The sequence below is a fragment of the Hemitrygon akajei genome, chromosome 3 (assembly GCF_048418815.1).
Source record: "Hemitrygon akajei chromosome 3, sHemAka1.3, whole genome shotgun sequence".
NCBI classification, from domain to species: Eukaryota; Metazoa; Chordata; class Chondrichthyes; order Myliobatiformes; family Dasyatidae; genus Hemitrygon; species Hemitrygon akajei.
In genome coordinates, this window is record NC_133126.1 from 42,957,849 (window position 1) to 42,980,307 (window position 22,459).

A 22,459-nucleotide genomic window follows, 5' to 3' on the forward strand; every position below is an offset into this window, starting at 1 on the left:
CAATCCTGTATGCCCTCTCGTCACCACCTGAGATTCTACCAACAATGGTTGTATTGTCAGCAAATGTATAGGTGGTGTTTGAGCTATGCCTAGTCAGTCATGTGTATATAGATAGTAGAGCAGTGGGCTAAGCACACACTCCTGAGGTGCGCCAGTGTTGATCGTCAGCGAGGAGGATATATTATCACCAATGCACACAGATTGTGGTCTTACGGTTAGGAAGTCAAGATCCAATTGCAGAGGGAGGTACAGAGACCCAGGTTCTGCAACTTCTCAATCAGGATTGTGGGAATGATGGTATTAAATGCTGAGCTATAGTCAATGGACAGCAACCTGACATTGATGTTTGTGTTGTCCAGGTGGTCTAAAGCCATGTGGAGAGCCATTGAGATTGTGTCTGCCATTGACCTATTGTGGTGATAGGCAAATTGCAGAAGACAAGGATATCCTATTCTTTAAGCACTTTCCATTATGTGGTTGCAAGGCAGCCTTAACAGAGGTGTGACAGGAAGCAGTTCACCTGCACAACTTATCCCATTGGCTTATCTAGGGCAATGTACAATATGCAAATCTCATCACAGTAAAATAGAAATGGTCACGAAACACCCATCATCTTATTACAACATTTTAAATAAATATCTAACACTCAATCCATCATCTTTGATTAACAATGGACTTGATAGGTGCTAGAATTTTACAATGCTACTGTAACTCATCAACACCTTCCACGTATTTGCAAATATTATTTTTTTCTCTGGGGAGCTCAGTGAAATGCTTACCTGATTTGCTATTTCTGCCCTGTTTATCTGCCTCTGTTCGTTTAGACGTTGCCTGATCTAAAGGTCCATAAAAAGGTACATTTGGCAAAGACAGACAGAAACAGAAGAGGAAAATAAAAGGTAAATGTGGCAGAAGTATGAAAAATTCCAGAAAGAAACATCTAAAGGTGCAATAAATAAAAGATCAAAGTGTTAAGCAAATGAAAGCAGAGCGGCTGTGAAAGGGAGACAGTATTATCCCAATACAGACTGCAATTTAAAAACCTCTGAATAAAGAACAGGAGCTTAAAATATATCAAAATAAATGGAGTTAGAGGGACTCTAATTTAATTTTTAAAAAGCTTTCTAAAGATATAAATACTAATGCATTTTAACTGCCATCTTACAGCATTACTGTACTGTTTACTTTTGCTGTGCTTTACGACATGCATTTTGAACCATAGAACACTACAGCACAGTACAGGCCCTTCAGCCCTCCATGTTGTGCCGACCCATATAATCCTTAAAAAGAAGTACTAACCCACACTACCCCATAACCCTCTATTTTTCTTTCATCCATGTGCCTGTCCAAGAGGCTCTTAAATACCCCTAATGTTTTAGCCTCCACCACCATCCCTGGCAAGTCATTCCAGGCACTCACAACCCTCTGTGTAAAAAACTTACCCCTGATGTCTCCCCTAAACTTCCCTCCCTTAATTTTGTACATATGCCCTCTGGTGTTTGCTATTGGTGCCCTGGGAAACAGGTACTGACTATCCACCCTATCTATGCCTCTCATAATCTTGTAGACCTCTATCAAGTCCCCTCTCATTCTTCTACGCTCCAAAGAGAAAAGTCCCAGTTCTGCTAACCTTGCTTCATATGACTTGTTCTCCAATCCAGGCAACATCCTGGTAAATCTTCTCTGCACCCTCTCCATAGCTTCCACATCCTTCCTACAATGAGGTGACCAGAATTGAACACAATACTCTAAGTGCGGTCACACCAGAGATTTGTAGAGTTGCAACATGACCTCTCTACTCTTGAACTCAATCCCCCTGTTAATGAAGCCTAGCGTCTCATTGGCCTTCTTAACTACCCTATCAACCTTTGTTCATCCACACTCTTAAGTAACTGACCATTAATCCCATACTCAGTCTTCTAGTTTGTCCTTCCAAAATGCATCACCTCACACTTATCTGGATTGAACTCTATCTGCCATTTTTCTGCCCAACTCTGCAGACTGTCTATATCCTCCTGTAACCTTCGACAACCTGCAGCTCCATCCACAACTCCTCCAATCTTCGTGTCATCCGCAAACTTTCTCACCCATCCTTCTGCCTCTACATCCAGGTCATTTATAAAAATCACAAATAGCAGGGGTCCCAGGACAGATCCATGTGGCACTCCACTAGTCATCGACCTCTAGGCAGAATACTTTCCTTCCACAACTACCTTCTGCTTTCTTCCTTTAAGCCAATTTTTTATCCAAACATGCCTCATGACTTTCTGGATGACTCTCTCATGAGGGACCTTGTCAAATGCTTTGCTAAAGTCCATGTAGACTACATCCACTGCCCTACCCTCATCAATTTCTTTTGTTACCTCTTCAAAAAACTCAATCAGGCTCGTGAGGCACGATCTTCCCTTCACAAAGCCATGTTGACTATCCATGAGTAGACTGTACTTCTCCAAATGCTCGTAGATCCTATCCTTAAGAATCCTTTCCAGTAGTTTGCAGACCATCGACGTAAGACTCCCCGGTCTATAGTTCCCAGGTTTCTCCCTATTACCTTTTTTAAACAAGGGAACTATATTTGCCATTCTCCAGTCCTCCGGCACTTCCCCTGTAGCCAAAAGAGGATTCAAAGATCATAGCTAATGCTCTACCAATCTCTTCTCTCAATTCCCACAACAACCTGGGGTGTATCATATCCGGCCATTATCAATCTTGATGTTTTTAAGAAGATCCAGCACTTCTTCTTCCATAATCTCCACATTTTCCAGCACACAGGCCCACTCTATTTCAACCTCACCCTGATCAAGATCCTTTTCACTTGTGAATACTGAAGCAAAGTATTCACTTAGGACCTCCCCAACCTCGTCCGCCTCCAGGCACATGTTGCCCTCTTTTTTCTTTAGTGGTCCCCCCTACATTCTCATCATCCTCCTGTCTTCACATACACATAGAACACCTTGGGGTTCTCCTTAATTCTACAAGCCAAGTCCTTCTCATGCCACCTTCGAGCCCTCCTAAGTCCTTTCTTTAACTCCTTCCTGGCTACCCTATATTTCTCACGAGACCCTCCTACTTCCTGCTTCTTATATCTAACATATGCTTCCTTTTTCCTCTTGACGAGTTGCCTCACATGTTTCGTCAGCCATGGTTCCCTTTTCCTACCATTTTTTCCTTGCCTCAGTGGGACAAACCTATCCTGAACCCAGCTCAAGTGGTCCCTAAACTTCTCCCACATTACTTCTGTGCTTTCCCCTTTGAACATCAGTTTCCAATTTACTCTCGCTATTTCCTGCCTCATCCTTTCAAAGTTAGCCCTTCCCCAGTTAAGCACTTTACCATTTCGTCTGATTTTATCCCTTTCCATAGCTATGCTGAAGCTAAGGGAGTTGTGGTCACTCTCACCAAAATTCTCCCCCACCAAGAGGTCTGTCACCTGACCAGGTTCATTACCCAGGACTAGATCCAGTATAGCCTCTCCTCTCGTCGGCCGGTCCACATACTGTGTCAGGAATCCTTCTTGAACACACCTGACAAATTCAGCTGCATCTATCCCCCTTGCACTCAAGAGGCGTCAGTCAATATGAGGGAAGTTGAAATCACCCATAACTACTACCCTGTATTTTGTGCGCCATTCTAAAATCTGCCTGCTTATCGGCTCCTCGGTGTCCCGAGGGCTATTTGGGGGCCTATAGACTACTCCCAGCACAGTGATTGATCCCTTCCTATTTCTGACTTCCACCCAGACTGACTCAGTGGACACTCCTTCTGCAGCGTCCTCCCTTTCTATAGCCGTGATACTATCCCTGACCAGCAATGTCACTCCCCCCCAACCTTTCTACCTCCCATCCTATTCCTTTAAAAACACCTGAACCTCGGGACCTGCATCATCCAATCCTGCCCTTCCTCCAACCAAGTTTCAGTAACGGCCACAACATCATAGTTCCATGTACTAATCCATGTTCTAAGTTCATCTTGTTCCTAATACTCCTAAGCATTGAAATAAGACACATTTCAACCCCTTTAACTGGCTACAATTATGTTCTGTCCACTGCTTGCCCTTCCTCATCAACTCAGAACTCTTAGCATCATGCCCTTGTCCTACCTTAATCCCTGCACTCACATTCTGATTCCCACACCCTGCCAAACTAGTTTAAACCCTCCCCAACAGCTCTATCAAACCTGCCCACCAGGATATTGGTCCCCCTGGGATTCAAGTGCAACCCGTCCTTTTTGTACAGGTCACACTCACCCCAAAAGAGGTCCCAATGATCCAGAAATCTGAATCCCTGCTCCATTCCCTCAGCCACACAATTATCCTCCACCTCATTCTATTCCTATACTCACTGTCACATGGCACAGGCAGTAATCCCGAGATTACTACCTTTGAGGTCCTGCTTTTCAACTTCCTTCCTAACTCCCTGTAGTCTTCTTTCAGGACCTCTTCCCTTTTCCTACCTATGTCATTGGTACCAATATGTACCACAACCTCTGGCTGTTCTCCCTCCCACCGCAGGATATCTTGGACGCGATCCGAAACATCCTGGACCCTGGCACCTGAGAGGCAAACTACCATCCGAGTTTCTTTCCTGCATCCACAGAATCGCCTGTCTGACCCCCTGACTATAGAGACCCCTATCACTACTGCCTTCGTCTTCCTTTCTGAGCCACGGGGCCAGACTCTGTGCCAGAGGCATGGCCACTGTCACTTCCCCCAGGTAGGCTGCCCCCCCAACAGTACTCAAGCAGGAGTACTTATTGTCAAGGAGTACAGCCACAGGGGTACTCTCTAATACCTGACTCTTCCCCATCTCTCTCCTGACTGTGACCCATTTCTCTGTTCCCTGTGGTCCCGGGGTGACTACCTGTCTATAACTCCTCTCTATCACCTCCTCACTCTCCCTGACCAGACAAAAGTCATTGAGCTGCAGCTCCAGATCCCTAACACGGTCCCTGAGGAGTTGCATCTCGATGCACCGGGTGCAGATGTGGCCATCCGGGATGCCGGGAGACTCCAGGACCTTCCACTTCTGACACTGACCACAGAAAACTGGCCTCACACACATACTAGCTCCTTTTGCAATGAGCAACTGCCTCGCCTCATCCCATTACCACTGAAGCCCATTGAGCCAAAGCCCTTTCAGTCTGCTGCCCACTTCCAATGCTAAATTATATTTGAATTATATTTTATGAACTTATTTATAGTATAATATTTTGGTTTATGTGCTGTGTGTGATATATGTTGTGTGGGTGCACCATGGTCCAGAAGAACGTTGTTTCATTTGTTGTATGGTGTATATGTAGTCAGATACATTAAACTTGAACTTGGACTAAAGTAAAACCAAAAATAGATATGATACTAAAGCTGAAACTGATTCTGAGAATGTTTTAAACCATTGCAATTACTGCCGTATGTGTTGGTTTATACAATAATATCACCTGATAATAGAAAACTCTTATTCTATTCTCAAGAGCACTGCTTCAGCTTACTTTCACCACTAGAATAACCCAGGCAGTGGAGAAAAGAGGAGTGAACTTTGATTGTTACATTTTTAAGACATTTCAGAGTTTAAATAAAAGTCTCAATTTCTCAGTTTTGAAAAGAATTATGACTAAACCAAATGTGAAGTGTTGCACCTTGGTAGACCAAATGACAAGGGACAACACACTGATAAGGGCAAGATCCTTTGCAGTATTGATGAGCAGAGGGATCTTGGGGTCCAAGTTCATAGTTTCCTAGAAGTTTCTACACAGGTTGATAAGTGGTTAAGAAAGCATTCAGCATGCTTGCCTTTATTAGTCAAGGCACTGAGTTTAAAAGTCAGGAATTTATGTGCAGCTTCATAAAACTCTAGTTAGGCCACATCATGGTCACTCCTCTCTCCATGGCGCTGAGGTGATGAAGACTGCCCTGGCTGCTGTGCATTCTGCCCACTTATATAATGAACCGATAAGCAAGGCTTTGGGCCTACTCCAGGGTTCGGATCTGACCTCAATTTTCATTTGGAATGTTGCTGTTCACTTCAATTGCTTGCATGTTTTATGTATTTTTTCCTTTTATCTTGTCCATCGAGTGTTGGTCTTTTATTTTTATTCTTTTTTTTGGATTTCCTGCTTTGCGAGCAAGCAAATCTCAAGTTGTATAATTTATACATTCTTTGATAATAAATGAATCTTGAATCTGGAGTATTGCATACAGTTCCGGTTGCTCCATTACAGGAAGGATGTCAAGGCTGTGGAGAAGGTTCAGAAGAGGTTTACCAGGACACTGCCTAGATTAGAGGGCATTTATTATAAAGGAGGGGTTGGATAAACTTGGGTTGTTTTCTCTGTTACACTGGAGGCTAAGGGGAGGCTTATAAGATTTCCTATAGCTGGAATGTCAACACCAGAAGGCATACATTCAAGGTGAGAAGGGATAAGTTCAAAGGGGATGTGAGGGGCAAGTTTTCTTTACACAGAGTGGTGGGTGCTGCCTGGGGTGGTAGTAGAGGCAGATACATTAGGGATTTTTAAGAAATGTTCAGGTAGGCACACAAACGTGAGGAAAATGGAAGGATATGGATATTGTGTAGCAGAAGGGTTTAGTTTAGTTGGCCATTTGATTACTAATTCAATTGGTCTGGCACAACGATGTGGGCCGAAAGGCCTGTTCCTGTTCTAAGTTCAATTACCGATTCAGATGTAGGCTGGAAATAAAGGTAGCTTAAAAACAATTTCACAGCCAGATCAGACACAATATATCCTGTTAAACTGTTTGTAATAATCTATACCCTTCTATTAAGATTTTTGAAATGTTCTAATTAGCATAACTTAAATACTTGGTAACACGTACTTAAGGATCTTCAAGGTCAGACTTTTGTTGTGCCTATTCTATAGATACCCTTAGCTGCTTTCGTACCTCAAAGAATACACTTTCTGGTTTGTAATGAATATTTCTACCTGAATGTACTAATTAAGCTACCACATACCATTACAGTATCTTTGTGTTCTTCGTGCAATGAACAGGCCGAAGGGCCTGTTCTGTGCTCTACACTGGTCTGGAATCCAAAATAAGCTCATTTTGGTAAGTTTCATTTTGGAAATTTCTGACTTAGATATTATTAAACTAAAAGTGCACATCTGCACCATTTCACCTACCAAGCGCCAGAATTTAATTTTGATTGCAAAAAGAGATGAGATTTTATATGTTACTTCGCTTTAAATATTTACTTTACTCCAAATGTCTTTTGTAGCGTAAAGGATTGTGGAGAGCGAGGCCCATCACATCGCCATAAGCAAAATCCTCTCTATAGTATTTCAAGATGAAACTGGTATCTTTTTCACAAAACCCAAATGATATTTGCTACATGTTCGAGCTGAGAACCAGGAATTTGTGTGCGTTACTCTGGATTTCTAACATCTCTAGAATCTCTTGGGTTTATCACTTTTATTGCCAGGGTTAGAGCTTTGTTACTATTAGTGCAAGATTTACATTTTAGTAACTTTTTAAAATGCCTTGGGTTATTTTTAACAGTTAAAGCAATCATCAATCGAGTGTCAAATACTCAAAAAGGGGCCCAGAAGCATTAATTAATTAATTTTCTTGTTTGCCTCAATTATAAGCAGTGTTATGTTAGAAACATCCATTTTCCTTGTAAGTCTAGTCTCTGAATATTCTTGAGTCTTTGGATGTACTGATATGCTTCTGAAGACCCAGCTATCAAATGCCTATATGAATCCAAGTCTGGATTAGGTACTGATGCAACTTCTATATCTGTAAACTTGAGTTTTCAGAACATATGGGGTCTGATGGTGTCTAGTTCCATAGAGAGAGCTAGATAAAAATATCTGACTGCAATGAAATGTAATTCCACAAATAAGATCACCTCTGAATGTTCTTTACAGTTGGCTGAAGACGTCATAGTTGAGCTTCTTAGTAACTGAATGAAGACACCCAAACAGTAGATGATCATTCTGCTTAGGAATGTTCCATATTCAGCAGAGTTTGTGATGAGCTAATGCACTCAAGAGCAGAAGGGAAATGTTTTCTGTTCCTGATTGCCACCTGGTGGTTTTCATAAGAGCTACAGACTGCAGGGTCATTGGTTGAGCTGTGATGCCCCCTGTAGTTGAACAGCCTGCCAATTCTAAATGTCAACCGTTGTGCCCGAGTAATTGGAAGTGTTACACAATGAAGGGAAGAAGTGGAGAGAAAATTATTAGTTTAATCATGGATTCTTGTCCAACATGCCTCAAATTTAAAATCCTCGATCTTGCATCTTCTCCTTTCCTCTACTCTCACCCTTTCTCTGAAATTCTTTTGTGAGTTCTTCAATGGCTCCTTTAAAACCACCTCCAAGCCCAAACTCTCTTTAACTAAATTTCTGGCTAACTGCATTCCAGTACCACTCTATTTATATTACAAATTACTCTCAAAGTATCCCTCTTCTTGGAAACAGAATGTAACTGCTGTTATATTTTACTTTTAACACGGGTGACAGAGGATAACTTCTTTACAGTCAAAGCAAGGCAAAGTACTTGCAGTCCAGTCTGTGCCCCAGACACCCGATAGTCTGTGTAGTTAATTGCACCTTCATATTTTATGCTTCGTTGTTACCTTTGGTGGGCCCTTTCCTGTTCAGCATGGCCTGCTGCTCTTCAGAAACATTCAGGCGCCGCACCACGTCTGCCAGCGCAGACTTCAGCAGCTGAATCTCATCCTCCTGCATCTGGACTCTCTGCTCCAGAGAGGCGATTCGGTCGGTGACCTCCATGCTGCTGGCTGCAGAAGCACTGTCATCTGAGGGAAGAGGGACAAGACAAACTGAGGAGACAATAAGCAAGGGACTCCTAAATCTGACAGAAGAGTGCTAAGGTCAACTTCAGCGAATAATGGATGTGCCAGTCACCTTGTGAACAGTCACCTTGCCCCAGCTCAAACTGCTTTGTCTGTGTGTGTTTCTAATTTTCATTTATAGCCTACGAGGGAAGCAGCTGATTAACTGACCGCATAATCATTTCTTAAAATACTTATCTGACTGAGGATTGGCCACACAAAGCAGTTCTTACAATGAGTTTGATACAGCTGGCAACAACATGAAGGTAAAAAACAAAATGGTCAATTTGCTAGATTTAGCTCCCTAAAAGACAATGTAAAAAAAAGGGTCTCCCTAGCCATTGATCTTCAACAAATTCGCTTTGATTGCATCTCAGGTAATTCATAGCTAACATCCCTCAATAATCAAGTGGCTTAGGGATTACTTTAGACATTTATTATTTTTAGTAGTTATGACAAGGAACAATATTGCAGGGAAGGAGTGGAGGGAGTGGGAAGTATCAAGTGCAGCAAACAAGTAGCACTAAACTACTTCGTTAGTGGATAGTAGAGTGCTCTACGACATTGCTCACAGTACATTCTTTAAAATCTGGACATACCTTTCCGACAAGCCATGTGTCAATGGGAAGTAACGTGCTGATATAATATGTCTTATTGTATTCATTTTCTGGAATAACTGACACTGTTCCTCAACAAACTGCGGTCCATTGTCAGTGACTACGTGTTCTGGAACACCAATACTTCAGAAGAGGCTTCTCAACGCATCAACAGCGTGAGAGGCTTTTGGGAACTCTTCTGGCCACTTTGTAGCAAATCTTGTGCGTCAATGGAGTGACTGCAGTAAGTGATGCTTGATATAATTCATACTTGTCATGTCATGTCATGTCATGCTTTGAGCCCATAATATTCTAATCTTTTTAACACAGACTTGATGTTTTGGAAATGTTCCATGTCATTTTCACCAGTAAAAATGATGTTACCCAGGTAACACTGAGCGCCTGGGCAGCATTACTGCACCTGCTCCATAGCTTTATGCCAAAATGCAGGTGCAGTACCACTCCAAAGATAAGCCTTCTGTGAGTATTTATGATGAGACACACTTTGGACTCTTCTTCCATCTCTGTCTGGAGGTAGGCCTCAGCTAAGTCCAATTTGCTGATGTATTTCCCCTCCAGAAAAAACTGCTATAATACCCTCTATCCAGGGCAGAGGGCATTGATCTACTTTCAGTATTGGGTTGATCACCACAGATCCAAACAGACCCTTCTTGGCTTCTGGAGATGTTGGCATTGCCCATGGGCTCTGCTCAGCCTTGGAAAAAATTCTTTCAGCCGCCATGCGATCTAGCTCACTGGCTACTTAATCCCAGATGGTATAAGGAACCAGATGGGCTTTGTAAAACTTGGTTGTGGCATTTTCATTTAACACTATTTTACCCTTGATATGTTTGACTTTTCCAATGCCATCCTTGAACAGTGCTGAAGCATCATCCAGTACCTTTAATGCACTTTCAATTGACTGTGGCATGCAAATTACAGATGGACATCCAATCAAATTGTATTTGTTTCAGCTAATTAACAGCCCTTACAATGTAGGGCCTCCTGTTTTTACCACATATAAGCCCAATGTGGCTTGTTGTTTGTACTTCACTGTTAGGAATGTCAATCTCACAAGAGTTATCTTTTCTCTAGTATAAGTTCTTAATTGGATATCTGTAGGCTTCAATTCAATATCTTTGAAATGCTGTTCAAACTCAATTTGTGGAATGTCTGAAACAGCCAAGCCAGTGTCCAATTAATTAATTTGCCAGTCATTTCTGGTGTAAGCCATATTGCTTGTCATTTATTATTTTACACGTTGTAAATCTCAAACCTATCTAATCTTATGTCACTCTCAGTTTCATCAACAGCATGCTGATTAGTGCTTTCTTTGAAACTGTGGCTTGACATTTTATCTTTTTCTCTTCCCTGTGCAGTCCTTTTTATTTTGTCTACCGGACATGCTCTTTGTCTATGTCCTACTTAGTTGCATTTTCTGAAAATTTCACCTTTAAACCTGCATTGGCCTGATTTATGTAAGCCCCTGCACAATGGTAATATAATTTGTTCGGCCAGGCTGGTTTTTGTTTAGACATTGCAATTTTGTTCACGCTCAATTTCAATCCTGACTGCAACTCAACTGCATCTCTGGCTGCCCTTTCCATTGATACAGTGATTTCAACTGCACTTTTAAATGCAAGTTGTGCTTCAGTTGGGAGCCATTTCTGAATGCTGTCCCATAAGATTCCATAAACTAAATGATCGCTCAGTGCATCATTAAGCCCATTACCGAACTGACAATGTTCAGACAATTTCTTCAATTCATCCACATAAGCTGAAATAGACTTTCCTTTTTTTATTCCACTTATGAAACCTAATGTGTTCTGCAAGCAACAATGGATTTCATTATAAATATTCCCGCATTACATTCACAATATCAGTAAAGCTCATTTCGACTGGTTTTATTGGGAACAGGTAAACATTTAAACTGCAAACTTTTTCATCTACAGCTCTCAGCAACACTGGCACTCGTTTTTTATTGGCTACTTTATTTGTTTCAAAATACTGCTCAATTCTTTCAGTGTAGATCATGCAATTGATTGTTGTGCAATCGAATGCATCTATCTTTCCAATGTAGTCAGCCATTTCTGCTTTTTATCTATCTATCTATTTATTTATTGTCACCCAATATTCACTGTTTGTAAACCAGTGTTAATTTCATCCATTTTCTGCCTTTTTCAATGCTTCAGCAGGTAGGTAGCTGTCTCGGGTTTGTTCTAAAACTTCCTCATCAAAACTGTTACGTTTTGTAAGTCCAGAAATTAATCGAATAAAAAGACACCGGTGTCTGAAATATTTGGCTACTGAGTTTTGCTTTAGTAAAATGCACACATATGATGTAGCGGCGTAATGACATATACCATTCATATACTTCTTACATACAACCCGTAATGAATTATGTGAACAACAATCAAACAATATATTTGCAATATTACTCAAATATTAAATTCACTACAAAGAAGAGTTCTTCTAACTGTGTGGTATTGCTGATACCTGTTTGTTAGAATTAAGTCCAGATTCTGATTATAAACTGAAAATCATTTCTGTATGTGAATCAATAATTCCATTATCTAAAGTTGTTTCCCAAAAATAGCCATTGCATTAGATTGAAAGCATTCGAGTGGTTTGGCAGCATACTAGAGAAACCATGATTTGGGAGAGATCGACTGGATTTCTGCAAAATTGACAAGAGTAACAGCAAAAAGTTATTGAAAGAGGATGCTTCTTCATGAGATTTGAGGACAGTTAAGTGTAAGACTCTATCTACAAAGTTTACTCTACGGTTATGCTAAATCTGAAAGGAAATGGGAATAGCAATGTATATACTACTTTCAGTTCTTTAAAGGATTAAAATTACTAGAGAACTCAGATTCCAAAAGATGAATTCCCTTGCAATGTAGGAATCTCCGCCATAAGCGGTATTATAGTTGTAAAATGTAGGTCACAACCTGGTCATTGAAAAGGTTTTATGACAGGAAGGATTTGTGAAGGTTTAAACTGGCTAACAAGCTTAACAGCTCAATGGCGAAAAACGTCGAGACACACACATTTAGTTCTGCTTGTCTGTGGCTCCTGTATTTTCTTTGTAAAGTAACTGTCACTAAGAAAGAATGTCACAAATCGGACACAATCTATACTTTTGTTGTTGGGATTTGCGTGGTGCATTGAAAAATAAAATTCTTTTCACAGTTTGCATTTTACTTTCTAATTCACCACACCAAGAATTAGAAAAAGTTAGGAACCTAATCCGAATTTGTGCAGAGGAAGGAAATCTTTGCCACTGGATGTAATGTGCACATCTGAGTTAGTTCTGACTGCCTAGCTTTGACTTTCTATCATCATCCTTAACTTGAGTTATTCTATCTACATCACAAACAAGAGAAAATCTCCAGAAGCTGGAAACCTGAGCAACACACACAAAATGCTGGAGGAACTCGACAGGCCAGGCAGCGTCTAGGAAAAGAGTACAGTTGATGTTTCAGGCCAAAACCCTTTGGCAGGACTGGACTCTTCCTAGATGCATTTTGTGTGTATTAATCTATCTACAGCAGTGAACATGGAAAGGCTGAGGATTACTCTGAGAGATCACATGTGAAATGGCTTTGCTTAAGACAACCGACGATGTCATTAAAGTGCAAATCAGCAAAGTTCGAAGTAAATTTCATTATCAAAGTACACAAATGTCACAATCTTTTACCCTGTGATTAATTTTCTTGCAGGCATTCATAGTAGACAATTGAATCAATGAAAAACTACAGACAAACAACCAATGTACGTATGAAGACAACTGGGCAAATACAAAAATATATAGTAGTAATAAATAAATAAATGAATAAAACTGAGAATACGAGCTGCAGAGCTCTCGAAAGTGAGTCCATAGATTGCAGAGGCAATTCCGTATTGAGGTGAGTGAAGTTATCCACTGTTTCTGAGCCTGGTGGTGTGGGACTTAAGGCTCCTGTATCTCCTTCCCAATGATAGCAGCGAAAATAAAAAGATCATGGCCTGGATGCTGGGGGTTGCTGATGCTGCTTTCTTGTGGCAGTGCTCCTTGTCGATGTGGACAATGTTGAATACATGGCAGATAGTGAATGAGAATATTTTTATGCAGGTATCTATTATGAACTGGAATTCACTGCCTGAAAGGACACTGCGGGCAGGTTCACTGATAGTTTATTAGAATCAGATTTATTATCACGTACTTAGATTATGTGAAATTTGATGTTTTATGGTAGCAGTGTGTGCAAAAAAGTTACTATAAATTACAATAAATAAATAGTGCACGAAAAAGGAATAAAGCAGTTTTCATGGATCATTCAGAAATCTGATTGGGGCCGGTGGTTGATTAAGGAATCTATTCCAGACTCAAAAAGTGTGCATCTTCAGGCTCCCTTACCTCCTCCCCAAAGGTAGAAACGAGAATAGTGCACACCTGGGATGGTGAGAGCCCTCGGTGATGAATTCTGCCTTATCAAAGGGAAAGAATTGCAAGGATATGGAAAAAGACCGGGTGGTTCTAACAAAGAACATAATGGACTAAGGTGTGGAATGGTGTTTATGAGGAAAGGTTGGACAGGTTCATATCTGCAGCAGTTATTGACTGAAACATACCAAATCCTGAGGGGACCTGGCATGATAGATGTGGAGAAGATAGTTCTTCTTGTGAGAAAACTAAAACTAAAGGTCATTGTATAGAAATAAGTGGTTGCCTATTTAAGATAGATGAGAAGAATTTATGCTGTGTTTGGAACTCTCTTCCTTAAATATTCTTAAGGGAGAAGTTGATATCGCTTTGTTAAGCAAAGGGGTGAAAGGTTACCGCCAGCAGACAGGAATGTGGAGATACGATTACAATCAGATCAGCCATGATCTTATTAAGTGGTGGAGTTGGCTTAAGAAGCTAAATGGCCTGATCCTGCTCCTAAATCATCGTTTGTATGTTCAGCCAGTGGGGCATCTTTCTCTGAGCTTAAACTTCATACACACTCCACTTCTCTCTAAGGGTTCCACATGCCTGCAGTAATAATGAAATAGTTGCATACAATTGTAGACATGAAGCTCTGTAGACATCAGTACTCCTTTATACAGACAGAATATGAGATGGTTTTGGACTGCTAGGCTCCCAGGTGCATCAGTACCAGATGCAGCCATTGTTACCAGGGCAATTGATTACAAAAACAAAGGGTTCAGCCTTTGGGCAGAATCTTAACCCGAAGCTTTTAGATATCAAAAAGAAGAATATTTATTTTGATTTTAGCTTTAAGCTATAGTCAAACGTACTGAAATTAAAAATGAAATAAAAAGGGAACATTAAAATAAAAATTAAAATGACTTCACTGTAAGCTAAATATGAAAAAAACTCAGTGTTTTGCACACTGGCTAAGGATTTTGTGCTTTTGTTTTTCTACTGTGATCCATGAAATCTGCATTGACTCCTCTGCAAAGTAACGGGGTTTCACAGAGACATTTTGGAATGGCATGTTTGCCTCTAAAAGAACAGCACTCTGATTAAGTACTTGTTGGTGACTGCCAGCTACTTTACTACTTCACCCCTCTTGCTGCTATATTCAATTATTCTCTGCAATTTGCCGCAATACCAGCCTGTTAAGACTTCTCCTCGATCACTCATCCATGCCTGGCAGTATAAAATGTGCCCATAGATTATCACATTTATTTGAGTGTTGGTAAGGATGCCCAGCAGAAGAACATAATTAGGAGTAAGAGCGGGGCCATCAACCCTCTGAACCTCCTCCACATTCATCAAGCACTTCTACCTCAGTGATGCACTACTGCTAAATCCTGGATTCTCATAATGTCCAGAAATCTTTTGGTCTCAGCACTGAATGGGTGCAGGGTCTTGGTCTCCATGCCTCTCCAGGGTAGAGAATTAGGGCAGATAAAGGCAACTCTGTGAACACTTACGGGCACATTGCTGAAAAGATCTGCAAAAACGTTTGAATATGAAGAAGCCGATACAATCCTAGTGTTGGAATCAATCAGAGGGGGAGGAGGGAAGAGGAAGGGGTGGTGTGAGGTAAATGCCAGCTCGTTTTATTCAGCAGGACATACCCAGGGAGCTATTAGCTCAAACAGTTACGTCTTCCTGTGAGCTTGGTGTCATTTATATATTGCATTTAATACTCCACAATCACTTCTAGCAAAATGGCATACACAGAGAACTTGAGACAAACTTTATCATTCAGGTCATTAAGTATAGCAGTGGCAGGTTGTGCTGTAGCTGTATAAAGTTTTGCTTAGGTCACAATTAGAGTAACGTGTACAGTTCTGGCTGCTGGACATAAAAGGCTTTGGAAAGGATGCAGAACAGATCCTCAAGGATGTGCTTGGAATAGAGGGTTTTAGCTATAAGGAGAAGTTGGACTAACTTGGATTGGTCTCCTTGGAGTGAGAGGATGACAGATAACATGATATATGTTTATAAAATTATGAGAGACACTGACAGGATAAATAGTCAGACTCTTTGCCCCAAGAGGGAAATGTCAAATACCAGATGCAATAGCCTTAAGGTGAGAAGGGAAAAGGTTAGAAGTGGACCTACCAGGAAGTTTTGTTTTACTTCAGGAGTGGAAAGCAACTAGAATACGATGCCAAGGGAAGTGCTGGAGGTTCATATGATAACAACAATTAAGAAGCATTTATACAGTACATGTACAGGTGAGGAATGGAGAGATGTAGACCTTTGACAGGTAGATGATAGTTGTTTAAATTAATATCATGTTCGGCATAGTCAACGTAGGCAGAAGGGCCTATTTCTGTGCTGTTCTAACTTGGGTAAATCCAGGAACCTGATACAATTGGTTGTATCTCTTTGCTGATGTTAAAAGTTAATGGTTACTCTGAATGGTGCAGTTTATGAAATAATCCAGCATTATCAGAATTGAGTGAAGTAGTTAAAATGGAATAAACTCTTCTCGGGATTCCAGCCGGGTACAAGTATCGATCTTAACTGACATTTCAATGACAAACTCTGCCATCTTCATCAGGGATGATGCCCGAGCATGTCTAGTTGAAAGGTATTTGTACCCCCATCATTCATTCCTCCTGATTGGTTAGTTCTCATCCTATCACATTTACGCTTTCCAACCTTGTTTACAATCGAATTCCAGTTCTTACAGAGTGAGATCTTTGTCTTTGTTAAAATTCTTTGTCTCTAGCTTTGTTTCAATAGTTTCCTTCATCAGGTGGTCCCGAAAGTCATTGGTACAACACAGTAGTTTTGTGCCATCGAAGTCAATCCTATGGCCACTGTGAATACAATGTTCTCCTGTTAACCCAAATGGCAACACCTCATGAGCTCCTTGATGTGGGTTTCCACCGTTGTCCCGTCTGGCCGATATACACAGTTCTGCATTTACAGGGAATCCTGTAATCCTGAGTCCCAGGACATCTTTGACCTGCGTAAGCTGTGATCCGAGCTTCCTTATGGGTTTGTGGATGGTATTAATCTGGAGTGGCTGGGGCTGATAATGTGGCTCCCCGTTACCTCTCTGGGGAGGCACACTTGTTGACTCTATGCAGTATTCTGCACAAAAGACCTCATGTCCTTTCCATGACCCTCTCTGCTCCTCCTCCTGCTTTGATAATATGCCATGTTTTGCAGTCAGCATTGTCTGTCTGTCCCCTCTGCTGGCCTGCATGCCGAGCCCACACTAAGTACACATCTTCCAATAGAACCTCCAGACAGAATTAACCCACTTTTCCTTAGAAAGATCCTGCTGTGTAAAATAAGGACCTCTGGGATAGTTCATTGTATTTGAAGTAAAAGACTTCCCGAAAAAATTCTGCTAACCCAAATGGATAACACCTCCTGTGTTCCTTGATGTGGGTTTCAGAAGGGATCCTCAAGGATGCTCAAGACTTTTAACAGCCAAAGGCTCTTGGCTGGTCCATCCAGCTCTCAAGGCCAAGAGTCTCTAGAGCTAATCAATTAATTATTCATCAAAAATTTTAAAAAATAACATAAACTTTAAGTAAATTCAAATACTTAATATCATTAAAGCACAAACATGTCTAACTTAATACCTTGGTCTTCTCTCCATTAAAATCAGTGAAGAGCTACCCACATCTGGTCTATTTTGGTTTGCTTTGCAACTGTGCTGGGAAAGCACTGCACATTTGTGCTCTGCCACTTGGAGTCCAACAGGAATCTGGTGACAGGGCAACAGTCACGAAAATGCTAGCAGAGAACCGTCAGGACATTTAGAACTTGCATGCTCACGCCTGAACTTGCTGGCCCCTACACGAGTCCTGATGGAGGGTCTCGACCTGAAACGTCAACTGTTTATCCCTCCCCACAGATGCCATCTGGCCAGCTAAATTCTTCCAGCGTTTTATGTGTGTTTCTCTGGGTAAATGCCAGCATTTCTGCTCAAAACTGCTAGAATCTCCCCACAAGATATCACTCAGAGGTGTACAAAGATGTACACCCAGTGAGCACTATTCACTCATAGGTAGACAGAAAAATTCTCCACAGCGACCTTTGTGCCCGTAGTGGCAGCAAATACCAAAGCTGTGTACACAGCTACACGGCCAGCTGCATTAGTGCTCCTCATTCTTACTGTTAGGGAGATTCAACAAGTGCTCTCTATACCCTCTCTCAGATGAATTTGTCAGCATGACCCCTGTACTCCAGTTTACCTCCAGTACAATTGCAAGTATAAAACCAAGAAGATTCAAGAGATTCCTATGTGTAACACAAGGATTCAACAGAGCAATTGCTAGAAAGGTTCAAGCTTATTGATATCTGACTATACACATATATGACCAAATGAAACAATGTTCCTTCAGACTTTGGTGCACCCACAAATTATATGTCACACACAACACTAAAACAAATATAAGCTAATAAAATATCATTCAAAATGCATGCACAGCACAGGTAAACATTACAGTAAACAGCTTGTTGTCCTCAGAAAGACAGCGTCCATTATTAAGGACCTCCAGCACCCAGGGCATGCCCTTTTCTCTGTTAGCATCCAGTAGGAGATACAGAAGCCTGAAGGCACACACTCAGTTATTCAGGAACAGCTTCTTCCCCTCTACCATCCGATTCCTAAATGGACAATGAGCCTGTGAACACTACCTCACTTTTTTAATATATATTATTTGTTTTTGCATGATTTTTAATCTATTCAATGTATGTATACTGTATTTGATTTACTTATTTATTTTTCTTCTTCTCCTATATAACGTAATGCATTGCTGCTGCTAAGTTAACAAATTTCATGACACATGCTGGTGATAATAAACCTGATTCTGATTCCGATTCCTAGTGACGAGACCTTGGTGGTGGCAGGGTATTCATAAGTCTCACAGCCTGGAGGAAGAAGTTGCTACCCAGTCTGGTAGTCCAGGTCCTGATGCTCCTGGACCTCCTTCCTGATGGTAGTGGGTCAAGGAGATTGTGGGATGGGTGGTGGGGCTTTGGACCCTTTGTATACAATGCTCCTGGTAAATGTCAGAAATAAGGGGGAAGAGAGACCCTGATGATCCTCTCTGTGGCTTTTACTATCCTCTGTAGGATCTTGCAGTTTAGTGCCCTGCAGAGTCTGTACCAAACAATGATACAGCCAGACAGGACCACCTAATGATGCTCCTCTAGAACGTTTCAGGATGGGGGCGGGGAACCTTGCAGCCTCAGTCTCCTCAGAAAGCTGCTGTGCCTTCAGGTTAGATCATTGTGGTTCCAGAAAAGACCAATTAGTGTAGAGATTCAAGATAATCATTTACCAGGCTGAAAATTATTATAGCAAACCCTGTTACAATGTGTAACTTTCCCTGTTTATAGACACAGAAAAAGAAGGAAACATGATTTTTGAGAACTGACAGTTTAAGTTATGGCAATATATCATAACGTGTTAGTTGTATAAGTCAGTCAGCAGTGAGTTACAACAGGATCAGTGAACTCTCAACCACTCTGAACTGTCTAATTTATAGGACCGTCTAGGAGAATCATCTGCAAGCTTTGAGGTCGCTCTTTTGAATTATATTCAAACTCTTTGTGAAATATTTTCAGAATCAAGTTTATTATCATTATATGATGTGAATTTGTTGTTTCACAGTAGCGGTACAGTGCCAAGACATAAAATGCTATAAATTACAAAATAAATTAATAGCCCAGAAGACAAATAATGAGGTGGTGTTCATGGGTTCACGGACAGTTCAGAAATCAGATGGCAGAAGGAAAGAAGCTGTTTCTGAATTATTAGCAGTGGCCCTACCTCCTTCCAGATGGTAGAAATTGGAAGACAGCATATCCTGGAACTTGAAGTCTTCAGTGATGGATTCCACCTTCTTTAAGCACTGCCTCTTGAAACTCTCCTCGACAGTGGGGAGGGTTGTGCTCACGATGAAACTAGCTGAATCTACAACACTCTGTAGCCCCTTCTGATCCTGTGCTTTGGAGCCTTTACGACGGGCTGTGGTGCAGCCAGTCAGAATGTTCTCCAGAAGTCTGCAAGAGCCTTTGATGACAGATCAAACTTCCTCAAACTCCCAACAAAGTCGAGCTACCGGCATGCCATCAATGTGCTGGGCCCAGGATAGATCCTCTGAGATGTTGACACCAAGGAACTGAAACGTGCTCTCCGTTTCCAGTGCTGACCTAATAATGACAGCGTGTGTGTTGTTCCCCGAGTTCCCCTTCCTGAAGCTCACAATCATTCCCTTGGTCTTGTTGATGTTGCGTGAAAGGTTGTTGTGACACCCCTCAACCAGCTGATCCATCTTACAGCTGCTCATTGCCTTCTGAGATTTTAACCAATAATAATGGTGTCATCTATGAATTTATAGATAGCAATGAAGCTATACTACCTAGCCACACAGTTATGAGTGCAGAGAGGGTTGGGCAGTGGGCACAGCACGCATCCTGGAGATGCACCTGTGTTGATTATCAATGTTTTCCGCACTGACTGTAGCCTCCTGATGAGGAAGTTGAGGATCCAGTTGCAGAGGGAGGTACAGAGGCCCAGGTTTTGAAACTTGCTTATTAATACTGAGAGGTTTTGAATGCTGTTATAACTGATAAGCGGCATTCTGACATCTGTTTTGCTGTTGTCCAATTTAAAAAGAGTTACCTGAACGATGCAAGTGAAAGTGAACTTAAAATACCCACTCACTATAGAGCAGGCTTTTGCTGGTCACCGAATATGCACGATGCAGTAATGAACCACCAATATGTAGACAACACATTTGTACCATGTTTATAAATAACATCAGAAGACTCAGAGCAAAATTATCACAAAGCCATGAGACCAAGGAGCAGAATTAGTCCATTCAGCTCATGGAGTCTGCTCCACCATTCAATCACGGCTGATAAATTATTCCCTCAAAATCCCATTCTCCCGCCTTCTCCACATAACCTCTGATGTCTTTACTAATCAAGAACATAACAACCTCCAATACCCAGTGATGTGGGCTCCACAGTTGTCTGGAGCAATGAATTCACATATTTGCCACCCTCTGTCTAAAGAAATTCCTCCTCATCTCTGTTCTAAAGGGATGTCCTTTTATTCTGAGGCTGTGCCCTCTGCTCCTAGACTCTCCCAACTACTGGACAAATCTTCTTCACGTCTACTTCATCCAGGCATTTCAATATTTGGTAGCTAGGTTTACAGCTCGCTTTATTTGATAGGTCTGAAAACAATTGTTGCTAATATAACTTAATGAAGAATTAGTCCAACACACAAAAAATGTTCTTATTCCCCTCTGTTGATGCTACGTGACTTGCTGAGTTCCTCCAGCATTTTATGTGTTATTCAAGATTTACAGCATCTGCAAATTCTCATGTTTCTAAAGAATTAATTCCATTTTTAAAAAAGCACTGATGAGATGGAGCATCTTTTGTCAATGAAAGAAGGTTACAGTGCTGATCCTGCACAATGACACTTAAGGTGTCACACAGCCACATCAGAGCAGATGGCTACAATAAACACCTCCCCAGCTGCTGCTCTCACATGGAAACAGCATTTAGCTCAACGTCAATGGAAGCAATCCAGACGAAGGTTTGAAAGAGGATGCAGAGTGGGAAAGCAACAGTTTACAGATACAATGCCATCTAATAAAATGGCATACTGTTTCTAATAATGACGAATTTTCCAATGCTGGCAAATTGCAAGTTGACTTCGTTCTTTTTGAGGATTTTAAACAACTGCCAATCATATGGAAGCTCTTGCTTAAAGATTGTTCCATCAATTCAAAATCCTATGACAAGTTGCAATGGACTTGCAGCCACTTGCTATGTGGATATTTCAGTTTTCTGTATCAAAGGTCAAACAGTCCTTATGCAAAGAGATGCTTGATTAAAACATCATGTACAGTATTTGTAACTGAATTCGTAACAGCCAACTTGGTACAAGAACAATTTATATCAACGCCCACATTATTATTATGTGTACGTGTATTATTATGCCATTGTGGGTAAGTATGTTAGATCTGCTAGCTGTGTTGCTGTACAGGATCCAGTCTATGTCAGTATTTTTCCAGCACAGCCTCCAAGGTTTGCAATACTTAACTCATCACTGCATGTGGCAGGACTGCAGACACTTAAAGTGATCTGTTTGTTGTGAGATCACTTTGCTGTTGCACACTGCTAGCACTAAGCCTAAGTTATATTCTGCTGTCACTCAACTTGCCTTGTTTATTTGAACTGTGGAAAGATTGTTCTCACTATGCCATGTACTTATTGATACTGGCTTTCCAAAGTGACGGAGGTGAGGGGGAGAGTGACTGACATAATGAGGGGATTAGAGAAGTTTGGTTAACGAAGAGAGAAATGAGAGGAAACAGAACTCTGGGGGGACCGGAGTGGGATGGGGGTGGGAGGGTAACACAGTGGGAAGAGAGCATGGAGAAAGGAGAGAGCAATTTGTGTTGTAACAGCTGTGTCCAAGTAAGATGTGTAATGCCTGTGTATTCACTTTAGAGAAGAGCCTGGTCTTGGACCTCATTAGTATTGGACCTAGAACTGATTTTTTAAAAATTCATCGACTGCAACAATCCCTCATTTAAAAAAAAATCATGCAAAGGC

General features: G+C 41.2%; 1 protein-coding gene across 11 annotated transcripts in view; it reads right to left on the reverse strand.

The window, feature by feature from the left end:
• eml1 (EMAP like 1) overlaps positions 1–22,459 on the reverse strand; it is a 223,163-nt gene that overhangs the window by 75,895 nt on the left and 124,809 nt on the right. For 6 of the 11 annotated variants that reach the window (XM_073039693.1, XM_073039691.1, XM_073039692.1 and 3 more), the window contains exons 2-3: positions 8,594–8,776; positions 780–836 (exon numbers count right to left, since the gene is read on the reverse strand). In XM_073039693.1, the coding sequence (XP_072895794.1) occupies positions 780–836; positions 8,594–8,776 (240 nt within the window). Of the gene's footprint in view, positions 1–779; positions 837–8,593; positions 8,777–8,885; positions 8,954–22,459 lie in introns of those variants that run through there. The other 5 variants (XM_073039700.1, XM_073039696.1, XM_073039698.1 and 2 more) reach the window with 3 other exon arrangements.